At 41.5% G+C, this 14,399-nt stretch overlaps 1 protein-coding gene across 6 annotated transcripts in view; it reads right to left on the reverse strand.

The window, feature by feature from the left end:
* Nucleotides 1-14,399, reverse strand: part of LOC106856389 (arylacetamide deacetylase-like 4) — a 16,502-nt gene continuing 2,103 nt past the window's right edge. Inside the window, exons 2-6 of one of the 6 annotated variants that reach the window (XM_088178799.1) lie at nt 6,048-6,087; nt 4,247-4,300; nt 2,397-2,613; nt 1,624-1,687; nt 1-976 (exon numbers count right to left, since the gene is read on the reverse strand). In XM_088178799.1, the coding sequence (XP_088034925.1) occupies nt 205-976; nt 1,624-1,687; nt 2,397-2,556 (996 nt within the window). In that variant the 5' untranslated portion in view covers nt 2,557-2,613; nt 4,247-4,300; nt 6,048-6,087 and the 3' untranslated portion in view covers nt 1-204. The other 5 variants (XM_088178801.1, XM_088178802.1, XM_088178804.1 and 2 more) reach the window with 5 other exon arrangements.

Raw genomic sequence — 14,399 nt, forward strand, 5'->3', positions numbered from 1 at the left:
TGTTTTTTCTTATGATGAGTTTTTATTCTTTGACACATGAAGAGAACAAAAATTCTTACAGTAATAGCAGGTAAAACTCAGAATTCAGCAGACCATGCTAATGTCGTATGTTCTTGCCTTGATTCTAATGGACAAATAGCTAGTAAATACTTAATTGAATCACACTCTTTCTAAATACAAGTGCACTGTATGCAATAAAATGATTTAATAGCCTTTTATAAAGTTTACAACGTGGTTCATAATTGTACTTGATGATGGGAAAGAGAAAATACCATATCCAAAAAATCCCAGTGCACCATGAAAGCCTTTTTCCACATGGTGCCAGGTGACGTGTACGTTGTTGTCCTCCAAGCGTTTCTTGTACAACAGTCCCTCATCCCTGAGCACATCGTGCTCACAGGTGACAATACAGGTGTCAGGGAGGCCACAAACAACAGCATCCTCTGCCAGCAGCGGGGACACCCGGGGCTCAAACAGCTCTTGCACTTCTTCATGGACTTGAGATAAAAACAAAGTGGGGAGTGGGGGTTTATAGCCCAGTTTAAACATGTCTAGAATAAGATCTGGGTTTATCCATTTCCTGTATTTCAAATTTATACTCTCAGGAACATGAGAACCAGCCAGAATTGGTTCCTTCAGGGAGCAATCCTTATTCAGGTATTTGAGAATAAAATGGACTGTGCGCTCCCGGGACAGGAAGGCGGTGGCAGCGTTTTTCTGGTGGGATGGCAGATTGAAGTTCAGTGCTTGGAGAAATGGATAGATCAGCACCTGGGCACGGATCTTTGGGATATCTGTCCTACGCACAAGTTCTTGGCAAACACAGGCAGCGAATGTGCCCCCTACACTGTCCCCACAAACAATAACCCGAGCAGGATCCACCCCGTGGGTCTCTGCAGTCCTCAGGAAGTGCACGGTGGCAGTGAGACATTCCAGAGTCTGGGCTGGATACTTGTGTTCTGGTGCTAAATGATACCTGAGAGGTGGAAAAGGCAGCTGGTGTTACACATTCTGTCACATCTGCAATACATCCCGTGCAAAAACTCCCCCAAATCAATATTAATTACATCATTAATTATATCTAGTCTGAAGTTTTTACATGCTGAAGCAAACCAGAACAACTTTTCCTCATTTTCCTTCTCAAAACCAGTTCCTCCCAATTTAATAAAATCTCTTAACAATAAACCTTTTCATGGAAGAATTTGTTGGAAATTAAGGTTTCTTTATACCATCATGTATTTTCCATAATCAAAACATTTTTATAGGAAGCAGTGGTCCATGCTGGTTTTAAAAAAATACAAAATTTTAGACTCATTATTTACTCTTTAAAGTCATCTCAGATGATTTTAAATACTCCCCTCAAACATTAAAATCTGATATTTGGCTTTTAATTTCTTACATGTACAATGAACAAAGCTGTAACTAAGCCTGGCTCAGGTATTTCCATTGCCATCCCATGGCACACACTTGCTCCCAGGTACCAGCAGCGTGGGGAAGGCAGCACTAGAGCTCAGTTTCTTTTCTTATATTCAAAGAAATGGAAGTTCAGGGGTGTGTGGGAAGCAGGGGGGAAAGCAGCAGAGTTCTCTAATTCTGGGATTTGCATGATTGAATCTTACTTACCCAACAGACACAACCACTGAATCAGATTTTCTGGCTATGTACCGGCATATTCTTTCATAACTTCCTGAAGAACAAATGTTGTTAATGTAATTAACATCTTAGAAAACTTCAGTCAATATTGTCCCTTATACTTCTATGACATATTACTGCAACAGCTTTTCAGCCCCTTGCCTATTTAGTGAGTACCCGAATTTTCTTTAGGAAAAAAATAATCTAGACTTTGGCCATCAGAAGTTGCTGTGTAGTTCATACATTTAGAAAGATTATTAATCTGTGTGGAAAATAAGGATTTATTATGATTATTATTAATAAAGAATGGGAAGTGGTTTTAAACTGAGAGAGGATAGAATTCATCTGAATCTAAGGAACACTTTTGTTTTATGAGGGCAGGGAGGCCCTGGCACAGGGTGCCCAGAGCAGCTGTGGCTGCCCCATCCCTGGAAGTGTCCAAGGCCAGGTTGGCTGGGCTTGGAGCAGCCTGGAATAGTGGAAAGTGTCCCTGCCCATGGCAGGGGTGGAAGAAGATTGTATTTAGGGTCACTTCCACCCAAATCATTTTATGATCCTAATGGTTCAATGATAAACAGTGCTATATTTTATAAAAATAATTTAAATACTAAGTAAGTGCAATTAGAGAGTTTAAAAGGTTAAAAATAAGCACTATGTGCTTTCTCACTCCTGTCTCTCTAAGCTTCAGTCACTTCACTCAGGAATTTTTAAAAGCAGGCAGTTAACAAAGCCAAACAGTCACATTTTCTCTTTTAGTTCCTTACTGATGCTTCCAAAAATGCCACATCCCCCATGGATGAAGAGAACTCCTCTCCGTTTGCTTGCAGATGGTTTTCTTGGCTGGTAAATCCTCATGGGTACCCCATCAAAATGCAGATCCTTAATGGAGAGCTGGGAATCCCACCATGCTGGGAGCCCATCCATGATCAGCCTGGTAATTGTGTGCTCCTCCAAGATACCCAAATGGTTTAAATTCTTTGCCTACATAGATGGAACAGGAAATATGAGAAATTACTCTAGGGAATACAAATCTTCCCACTTCATAAAGGCCACAAGCTACTTTCTCCTACACTGTCTTTAGCATAATTGGGTTGGTTATTTGGTAGTTTTTAGTATCCCCACAAATAACTATCTTTGGAATTTTGGTTAAGAACACGAAAATTTACATCTTCATGATTGCAGGAAGAATGTTGTAATACTTGTTCCATTAAATGTCTTATATAAATACCTTCTAGTTCCTGTGATCTGGATTTACCACAAGTAACAACAGGCATTTGCTCAGGTGTAGAAGCTGGGAGGCCTGAGGCTCGTTTCCTAATGAGTGAATAGAGAGAGGCATTTCTTGGGGATGGTTCCAATCCTGGGTGTGTTAAATCATGTTCTGGAGGTGTCTGTTCATCTCCATGATTAACTGTACTTCAGATGCCTCCGTTGAAATATTTAAGGTTAGGTGAGATGAAAATGTCCTTCTCATGACAGGATTATCATACTGGGGGAAAAAACACACAGGCCAGTCTGTGGGCAAGACTTGGTGACTTAATGGTGTTGGGTCGTGCCCCTGCCATGGGGTCAGTGAGAACAAGCTGTAAGAAAATCATTGTGTCTGTAATCATTAGTGAGGGGCTAAGGCCCAACTGAGGAACAGATGAAAATGCTTCTGAGTCTTATCTCCTTCTCCATTACTGAAACCACTGCCTTTTCCAAGATCTCACACTGTTCATAAATGACCCTGCAGTCAGTTTCTGCATCTCATCAGCAAAAATCCAAATATTCTGAAGAAAGGGAAGGTTTGTTAAATGGCCTTATCCAAGACCAGTCAACTGCTGATAATTAAGACAGTCTAAATATCACACTGCAATCCTCCTTTGAACACATGTTGTAATGGATGTATTTCCTGTTAGAATAACATTTCCCTTCCTATTACATGGTGGCTTAAATGCCCTTCTGGACTACTGCAGCTCATTCTTCTGGAATGATGACAGTCATCACAAACCATCTGCAAATTGTACTGTTGTTCTTTTCCAAGCCACAGAAGTCTCTGTATCAATTCCTTCCAAACTGAAGACCAGCTCTGCTTGTGTAAATTCTTTTTTTCAACCTGTGTATCACAGATTCTTTCTTCCTAATAATCTACACAGTCTGCAGTAAACAAGGTGGGTGAGGAGCAATAAAAGAAATTGCCATGAGCCATGGAAGAGGGAGAAAATCAGTTAGAAACAAAAGTGGGAATCCAGAGATGATCTGGAGGTTTTCATAACATTCTGCCACCAATGCCAGCAGTACACAGGGTAGTTTAAGAGACTAATGGATGTCCACAGTTCTTACATTTTAAAGTATCCCAGCAAAGGGGAAAACTACTGTAAGACTGAGTACAGTGGTGGCAGAAACCACAGGGTGAATCTAATCTCCAAACAGCAATTTTCAAAACTCTCATGACTCTTAAGTCATTTCTGTCAGAGTTCTGGTTTTGGAATGTTTGAAGCTGGCAGAATTGCCGTTTAATCTCATTTGAATGTTCTAACATCCCTGAGGTTTTTCAGGGCTCTCAGATGACAGTAATATATATGATAAGCTTGATATCAGAGCATCCTATCTAAATATTCTCTTTCCTTGCCTTGTCTTAGGAGTTCCTGATGTCACAGAGGCATCTCCAAATGCGGGGGAAGCACTGTCATGAAGGAGAAAGAGGGAATTTGGTATGCACTCTGTCAAAAAACTTCTTAATCGAGAATTAGAAATACTTCAGAACGTACAGCAATACATTTAAAACCTAAAAGGTTTGACTATTTTTAGACAGATATCATCAGTGTTAGTAGGTGAAATGTATTACATAAACCAGGTCCTAAAATGTGCATATGTGTATGGGAAAGAGCATGTCAGCTTTTCTTGTGAAACACAGTCTTTGAAAAACTATTTGCTGAAACACCTAAATTCTGGCACCAACTGGCTTTTTATGTGGAAGATCATATGGGGACCAGATTTTTACTTTAAAGTAATTATAAAATCCCATACCAAAAGCAGCAAAGCCCTCTCAATTTGAGCTTCAGGGACTTTTAGGATTACATCAGACAGTCTGTCTGTCAGTCACTCTGAAGTGTGCTTTTCCAACCACAGCAATTATCATCAAAGCTTCAGATCACAGATGCAATATGCACAGTTAGTCTGAACACAGACTAAACTGAGTGGTTTAAAACAAAAGCCAGGAGGCTTTCTCTCATCTCTTCCATTTGACATGGTCATTGATCCCTTCATGACAAGGGACAAGGACAGATGCAGCAGGAACATCATTTGTGTGCCTTCTGACACTCGTCTGGTGCTGCAGCTTTTCTAAGACATTGCAAGTAAGGTGGAAGAAGAGAGGAAAACACTGTTCTGTACTGTGGAAAAAGAGGTTTTTTTACAAGAGCATACAGTACAGGCACATCACTGGCACAGGGGTAGCACAGCTTGATGGCACAGGAAGAGAACATTCACCAGGATAAGTTAATTGCACATGTGCCATGCACAAAGCATTATGCGTTTAATAAGAAACCTGTGAAGTTCTTACTGTGAGGGCTGCCCCTCTGAGCAAAAACATAAACCAGAAATTCACCCAAAGTACCAGCAGATGCCTGAAGGCTTTTGAAGGAAAATAGGTGAGTGGATTCAATGCATAGCAAGTGGTGAAATGCATCTTTAAAACTACTCAGAAAAAGGATGCTGAGGTTTAGGGAATGTATTATCAATGAAGACAGCATATGCACTTATTTCATTACAGACACTTAAAAGCTGTGCAAATGGGTTAAATTATCACCTGAAAGAATCTTTTCTCCCACTAAATAGGGAAAATAGAGAATTCAATGACATTGTGCTCTTATAATATTACTGTCATATTATTATATTAAGTTTATAAGCAACATAACACAAGAGCAGTGTGAGATATGCAAGGACAGCAGCCTCTTCTTTCATGGCAGACAAGGCAGAAAAATACCACGGGAGAATCAGGGATACCCACTGGATTTGGTGAATGCTGCTGTGTGAATTCAAGCAACTCACCTAAGTCTTTAACAGATTGTAATGGCCCAAATCACCTCTCAGCATGTGGGCCCAAGCTCCTGTGTTCTTTCTGTGTAATTGAGGATTAGAGAATTGAGGTGAGCTTCATACAAACATCAAAGAAACCACTCTGATTTTCCTGCAGGCTTTCTTTTGACATGTTACGTGCCAGACATGACAGGACTTAGACTGCTCCTACTGGCTTACACTGCTCCTGCTCCTGCTGTCTACTTTGAAAGCTTTTTGGGTGAAAGCTGTTTCTTTTTGTGATGGCAAAGCCCACAGCACAGTGAGTCTGGCTTACAGGTGCTTAGATAATAAGTGATAGCAGGCCTAAACCTGCTTTGGCAGGTTTCTTCTGGAGGTGTCTTCCAACCTACCTGATTCTATGGTATTAACTAGGGCTCTGTAATTCAGTCACTGCAGAATAAGAACAGAAAGAAAGGTAAGAAAATTACTGCAAATAGCTCAGAAATTAGGAAATTGCCTTACATATATCAGAGTTCATTTAGACATAGAAATTTGGGTTGTTATTATTAATGTAAATTATATCCAGAGCCCTCCTGTCATCCACAGGACCAGTAATTTTATTATAGAAATATACAACTGCAGCATAAGAATGAATATCTCAGCACTGAAAGAACTCATCTCATCCTGGCTGCCTTTTATATGGTAATAAAACCCAAATAAACCTTTGGCCTTTAAATCTGTGTCACTGTGCTTCCCATTACATGTAGCTGCTGTATTTAGATGCCTATCTTCATAGTCAGGTCTTTCCATTTCTGAAAATCCCAGTATCCCAGAGCATGATAAACTCACCAGAATTTCCATCAGAGTGTACATACGGTGATAAAAGTGGAGCTTTGCTGGCTGGTCAGCATCAGGAGGAATCTCTTCCTTGAAAGGATTATGATCAGTTGCAATTAAAACCATCAATACAAAAGTAACTAAAATTCCTGCTATTAAAACCAGAATATAATAAGATCCCATTGTTCTTTGGTGGGAATGATAAGACTTTGTTTGATATGATTCTGTCAGTATTTATATCCTCCAGACTGATTCCACAGAGAAGTAATCTGCATAGCAAATTCCCCCTGCCCTTCTCCTTCAGGCAGAGCTGACAGGTGCTGGAACCTGCAAACATCCGGCTCTGACAACTGCACTTGGCATGATTCAAGCTCATACCTAGCTCAGTCACTTCCAGGTGACACCATTCCTTTGTATGTTCCAAAACTGCAAATGGGCTGTGGAGGGAGCAGAAAACACAGAAGAAAGTCTCCCTGCATCCTCAGAACAAGCTCCTTGGAAAACCATGGCTTAGAGATGAGAAATGGCTGTGAAATGATGAATACAAAAGGAATTTACCTTCCCCCCCCTTGGTAGACCCTCTTATCTATCTCTAATATTAGTGTTTCATTTTCTTTTAGTATCCATAAGCCAGCTTTGAATGTAAAATCCCTCAGGGATTGGTTAGAAAGTAGAATTCCCTTGGTAATTGGTGCAAACTGTAAAACCCTCAAAAGATACAAAACCCCCTGTAAAGCAATAGCCATGGGTATATGCAGACAGGATGCCTTCATAGAATAAACCATGGATTTGTGCCTTTCTGCATGTGCTGGTCTCTCTACCCTGCTGGTCTGAGAGCTCCCCACGAGCCAAATTCCATCTGGGCAAGGCTCGGGAATGTGCTCTGTCACTGAGGGCTGCAGGAGCAGCCTCAGGGATCCCAAAGGGACCCCAAAAACCCCACCAGTGACAATGGGCTTTGTATTTTATCTGATTTATGGGCCTGGAGTGTCTAAGAGCTTATGGAATAGTGGCCATACTGGACTGCAGTCTCCATGGTCAGGAATTGTGGTGGTTCTGTCTTGGAAGAGGTCTGAAGGATGATTCCAAGGCTTTTTGCTTAGTGCTGATCTTTTCTCCTTCCCCTGCTCACTTGCTGAGGCAGACAGCTGGCCAGAACAGTCAGAAAAGTGCTAGCACTGGGAAACTTCTTGACTTGGAAAATTTTGGCCCTAACCCTCTGTGCTGATTATTTCTAAAGAAAAGACTTTGCTATCTTTACACCTCCATATTTTGCTGTGTTAGCCATGGCTGTAACTCAGGTGTGATCAGAGCATGCAGGATCCAAATGCTTGCACCAAAGGAGCTGATGAAACCTGCAGGAATGAGTCACCAAGTGTAACTGTGTGTTTCTGTCCACCATGTGACTGGACAAAACGTGTCTGGGTAACATTAAAAAACAAACAAACATTAGCTCAGCTTGACATAAGCAAAACCTGTGCTTATCCTCTGAACATTGAAACATTTCTTTATCCCCACTAATCTCCCAATACTCCATTTAAAACCCTTATAAAAGCTTGTAATCGTGGCCACAGAAGAGATGTACTCTTTTTATGAGGAACAGGATTCTGCATTTGAATAACCAACCTGCAGTGTATTCCCTGAAGAGATCTGCACTGAAATAAAGCATCCTTTCTACATTTTCTTACACACTTCAAGAAAGCAGACAAAATATATCTGCTTAGAAAAATCCCATTTATGCAAAATATGCATTACAGCAAAGAGCAAGAAACTTCAATGTGAATTAGTCAGTGGGGTAAAAAAAAATATTTAGCTGTGTGGAATGAGTAAACAAGATGAGTCATAAGAGATAAAGTACCAGATGATGACTGACCAGACTGGATTCTTAAGAGAATAGGTCTAATCCTTAACTTCAGTGGAGCTCAGCAAGTAGAGATGATTGAATTATGTGGTTTAAAATTAAAATAGATAAATAGTAGGTAGGTAGACAGATCGAGATAGATAGATGGATAGATAGATAGATAGATAGATAGATAGATAGATAGATAGATAGATAGATAGATAGATAAGGTGTTAAGGATAAGATCATGAAACCCATTTAAGTAATAACGTGGAATTCTCAGCTTATCTCAGCAGGCCTGGACCTTGTAATCACAGTCATCTTTGCAATTGTGATGCAAACGAACTAAGTTGGGCAATGATGGATCTCTTCTATCGATGAGGTGGAGGTGCAGGACACTTCACTGAGCCCCTCCCAACCCCACTCCATCCAGACCTGTGGGGGTACAAACTTGAATGATTTAAAAAAAAACCAAAACAACATAAACTAAAGCAAAAATTAAAGCTACTTTTATATTCTGAGAGGTAATATCTAGACTGGAGTTTACTGATTTTAGTGTGATCTTATTTCCCCACATCAATTCATACACCTTACATATCCTAGCCCCCCAGTCAAAATCATTTGCCTTTGACACCACCATTCTCTTCCAAACATTACTCTTCTTTTTGACTTCCTTTGTAAAATGTCAAGTTTGAAGAAACTTTGGACAGTCAGAGGCCCTGAATTATTTCACCTCAGTACATATTAGTGAACCCTTGCTCTGAAAAGAAGTTACAGCTGCATGCATGGAATTCTTTTTGAAAGGCATTGTTAGAAGGAATTCAGGGAATATTTTATCTTGACACTTTCTTCCTAAGTTTACAAGTTTCCAGTGCAAACTTGTTACAGGCATTATTAGCTTGCTGTTCAGTTTTTGCCTAAATCAATGTCATGTTGGTTTAGTAGAACTTCAGGACTTTTCTCTAATTTTAAGAGCCTTAAAGACATAATTCTTCTGTTTCCCCAGTTCCTTGCATGTCTTAGAAGTTTTGGCAGGACTGAGGAGTTAGTCAGAAGGAATGGGTAAATACTGACTGGCCTGAAAGTGAGTAAAGGCACCAAAGGGAAGGTGAGTCAATCAGGTTAACAAACATGATCACTCCATTCCTGTTCACATGTGGTATTTTTGCATTGTTGTCTCTTGAAGCAGGCTAAGATATTGAGAGATCTGGCTTCTAGTCACAGATAGGTGAGGAAAACCAAGGGCAGTTACAATAAATGACAAATACTAACATGTGTGAAAACAACTCAGCAAGTGGAACAATACCATCATTGGAGATGTTACATCCCTTTGAATTCCAGAGAACCCCTAGGAGTACTGTAAAAACTTCTGCTTATAAAGAAAGTTATTTTTACACTTCTTGAATCTAGAAAGGGATGTCACCTAGAATTTAGAATTACTCAGTAAGACATTTTCATATCTTTACTCATGACACTGCTTTGTTGTAAGACCCTGGGAAAGCCCTAAGACGTGGAAATGCAGCTTTTTGTAAAAGGCCTGACACAGAGTCTTTGCTGTCAGGCTGGAAGTTAACCAGAAACCCGGTTCCTTTGAGCTCAGTCCATGGCAGAGCTCCACTTAGAAGGCAACAGTATCAGACTCTTAATAGCATATAGAGAGACAGTGTGAAATCACAGAACCACTGGGACACATTTCAAATGGAAAATGTGAACACAAAGGAAGAATGAAATCAAGAAGCACAAAAATTTAGCTCTTGATTTATCCAAATCTGACAGCAGTACTTCACCTAACAAAAACCAGATCAGCTTGGCAAAAGGTTTTCCTATTTTAAAGGAGGTTTAAGTTTTATTCTGTGATCATGATCGATTGTCTATGATCAAGAAGCCTGCAGTGATGTAAAAGAATGGTATTACTGACACCATAGTCCCACAGCCTTTCCATTGTGGAACTGCTCCTCTGTGTTCCCAGGTTTGTACTGCACCTCCCTGAGTGGGGGCCTTTAAGTTGAAAACACAGAATTGTTAGCCCAAGTGGCTTTCAGACATGCCTCAAGTATAGTTTTAATTCCCAGCTCATTTTCCTTTCAAAAGTTCTTGCAGTTTAGCAATCTCACTTGTACAAACAGCCTTCCAAGGAACTTGGCTGCAAAGGCTCAATGAACACAGTTGTGCCCATAAATACAGGGGTTATATGAACTGTGAGCATTCAGACACTGCCTGAGCCTCTCCATAAATCCAGGTAACATTGTTCTGTAAAAATGGAGCTTTGTCATATAAGTGATGTGTATGGAGAGTGTATCAACTTGTTTTGGAGGTAAATGTGCTTTTCACTGCTGCTTTTTCCTTCAAGCCATGGCAAGTCAGAAAAAAAAAATTGGTTTCTATGACTCTTATTGAGAATATGAGTAAGTGCAGTCCAAAAGCTGTGCAAGCACAAACCCAGAAATCTAAACCAACAAATGGAAGTCAAAACTGGCTTGAGTTACCACTGAAACACATTACATAGAATCACAGAATATCCCAAGTTGGAACACATCCATAAGGATCATCCAAGTCCAACTCCTGGCCCTGCACAGGACCATTGAAAGATCCCACTGTGCACCAGACAGCCTGACTACCTTCTTGCTCTCATAAACTGGAATAAAATATAGTTGAAAGTGCTATGAAAATGGCTCTTAAAAAGTTGTTGTGTTGGTTATTTTTTTATTTTTTTTTCAGTTTATAGTTTGTTGTGGGTGTCTGTGTAGGCAACAACTGCCAAAAATGCAGAATTAATTCTGAAAATGATGGAATTTCACAGAATTAACAGGCCTGCTTATGGGGTGTTTTAGGACTTCTGAGTGGAAACATGGACGGGATCCACTTTGAGACTATTTTGGACTGATAATTAGAGAGAACCACTGGCATGTGACAGATTGTTGTCACCCTCACAAAGGTCTGTGCCAAGTGTCCATTTGTACCTGCAGCATTTAAAACACTTTGGATAATCAGCCCTGTATGAAAGTGTAGTTTAGGGAGTCTCAATAACAGAGATGGACTTCGTGAATAAAAGTTCATGTTGGTTTTGTAAAGGTGACACTTTGGGAAAAAGGAAGGGCCAAGAAAGAGTGCAGTGGTTGCTGTAAAACAATCAGATGCAATTCCAGAATATTCCTTGTTTTTTTCCTTTTCAGAGTAGATCTGCAATCAAAAGGGACAAATCCTCTAAAGTTCTAATTCTCTCACATATAGTATGTGTAGTATTTAAAGCTATTTGACTTTTTGGTTGGATTACGTGGATTTTAAAATAACTTGCATGCATTTTTTTATTTACCACATGCAAGATGCACTAACTACAGTTTTACTATAAATCTGCTTTTGCTTCTTGTTTTTCTAGGTTTGCACAGTGTAGCATCTACTAGTTTCCACTGTTTCAAAGCAAATCTAAAGCAGTAAAGAAGTAAAATAGTTCATACTTTAATGAAATTTGAAGAGCAGGTTAGGAAAATGTTATATATTTAGAACTGTCTTTTAACTCCCAATCCAAATTTGGTAGCAACTTTGTACACAGGTCAGAATCATAATGAATTTTAAAAAACACTTCAATCACATATTTAGATTATTATTCAAGCTGGAAATAGATACCTGAAATAAATATTCACAAGATTATTCCATTCCCCCCGGCTTCAAAGGACTTGCAAATTAATTTTACATTAATAATGAATTTTCTTTTAAATCTAAACAATTAACTGTGTAATATTGATGAGTTTTCTATTTTAAATGTGTCTGTGGTGCTTTAAGCACAAAGAGACTGAACTCAGGAATCAAAAAACCAAATATACTTCGATGGAGTTCATATCCTTTCATTTTCAACGCTGCTCCTTATTTCCGTACCAGAAAGTTGTTATATTTGTTCCCAGTCCAGACACTGAGTCATTCCTGTTTAAGCCAGACACTGGGCTCTCTGGGTAATTTCCCTCTCCCTTCCAGAGCTGCAGGACTGAGAGGAAAATTGTAATGCCAGGTGCCTCCCTGAGCTGCATTTCTGGAGGAATTACTGTAAAAACACACCAAGGTGCTGAACGCTGCCAACAGGCCATGGAAATTCTCTGCTGTGTCAGCCACAGGTGAGTGAGGGAACACTCACTGATTCTGACAGTGTGGACAGACAGTGCCCACTTAGGAGGCTTCATCTTCTCTTCAAATCCCTCTCTCCTGACACTTTGTGATTATGCAGTGACAGTCATATGGCTTATTTCATATGAGGCAACTTGGCAGTTAAGGGTAAAAATTGTGCAAGTTTCTCTTCTCAATTCTATTTCCTTCTCTTTTTTTCCCTTAAAACTTCTGTGGAACTTTTAACAGAGCTGAAATTCAAGGATTTAGGTATTTTTTATATTTTTAATTTTAAAAAATCTATGTGTGATATAGCTGTTGAATCGGGGGGGTGGCACCAGGTACTTGGCTGCCTTCTTTTTGCCAACAACAAAACCCTGAACACTCTGTTACCACAAGGCCACTTTGAATGCCTGCTTTCAAAAATACCTGTTTAATTCCAAAGAAGAAAAGTGAGTTCATTTTTAAAGGGATTCAGCGTGCAAACTCACGTCTCTCTCTCAGATGCTTAGATTCAAACACCCATTGAGGTGGTGTTTTACTAAGTGGAGATGTGAGGAAGTTTGAGAATGTCTTTAAGTGCAATTTTCCTTTAATTCCAGCGTTTACCTCTAGATGGCTTCCCAGGATAGTGCATCAGGCTCCAGCCCTGAGTGAACCTGTGGACTGGATTCATTTTGATGAATCCTACTGATACTTGCAGCTATAAACCCGAATTTCTTTCCAGCCCAGCTGTGAAGACAACACGGTGAGGTTTGACGTCCTTGAGATCTTTTGATATCCTCAAAGCTTTGCATTTTAGGTTATTTCTGTTTGCTGCCACAGCTCCTGGCTGGGCATGAATGTGCAGTTACAGCTTCCCCTGAAAAGCTTAATCTGTACAACTGAAATCCTAATTTACCTAATGCTTGACAGTGCAGGCAGCCAGGGACCTGGGTAATACACTCTGCCCTTTCCCCTATGACAACAGAGTTTGAAGTTGTGGAGACCTTCGGGGTATGCCCTTATCACTGGACAAAAAAAGGCTTGGAAGAAACCCCCCTGTTTTGGAGAGTGAGTCCCCCTGTTTCATTCCGAGCCTGCCTTTTTCACTGTCCACTGCTAAATCCCCAGTTATGTCATACAAGCATCTTCCAGCATGGAAAATCCATGAGGTGTCATGTTACCCAGAGAAACGCTGCTCCAGTGGTACCAGATATTGCTGATTCGATGATCCTCAGCCTAGGCTGGGTTCAGCTGGCAGTCCAGGGCTGCGAGCAGCTTTGCCCTCCACACACCAGCTGGTCCTGGGCGAGCAGCTCCGTGTCAGAGCTGCGTGTGGCACAGATGGCTGCCCTGAACTCAGCCCCGATTCCCCCTGGACCGGCTTTTCCCTGGGCTCAGCTCAGAGCAGGGCACCCTCCTGGTGCACGTGGGGGTGGCAGGGGCTGCCTGGCTTGGTGACAGAGCCCCTGGGCTCCTGCAGTGAGCCCAGCGTGGCACAAGCCCAGCACAGCATGCAGTGAGCCCAAGGCAGCTTTAGAGAGCCCAGGGCAGCATGGAGCAAGCCCAGCATGGCACACAGCTAGCCCAGCATGGCACACAGCCAGCCCAGCATGGCCACGGCAAGCCCAGCGTGCCCACCGTTTGCCCCCCATGCCCGGGGGTGGCCCAGGGTACCTGCAAGCAGCCCTGGGTACCTGCAGGATGCCCAGTGTGCTCACAGCATGCCCAGGGGTCCCCCAGGGTGCCCGCAGCAAGCCCAGAGTGACTCCAGCTAGCCCAGGGTCTCTGCAGCAAGCCCAGAGTGCCCGCAGGTAGCCCAGGGTCTCTGTAGCTGGCCCAGGTTGCCCATAGCTGGCCCAGGTTGCCCGCAGGTAGCCCAGGGACTCTGTAGCTGGCCCAGGTTGCCCGCAGGTAGCCCAGGGTCTCTGTAGCTGGCCCAGGGTGCCCATAGCTGGCCCAGGTTGCCCGCAGGTGGCCCAGGGTGCCCATAGCTGGCCCAGGGTGC

The sequence above is a fragment of the Sturnus vulgaris genome, chromosome 25 (assembly GCF_052056855.1).
Source record: "Sturnus vulgaris isolate bStuVul1 chromosome 25, bStuVul1.hap1, whole genome shotgun sequence".
In the NCBI taxonomy this organism is placed as follows: Eukaryota; Metazoa; Chordata; class Aves; order Passeriformes; family Sturnidae; genus Sturnus; species Sturnus vulgaris.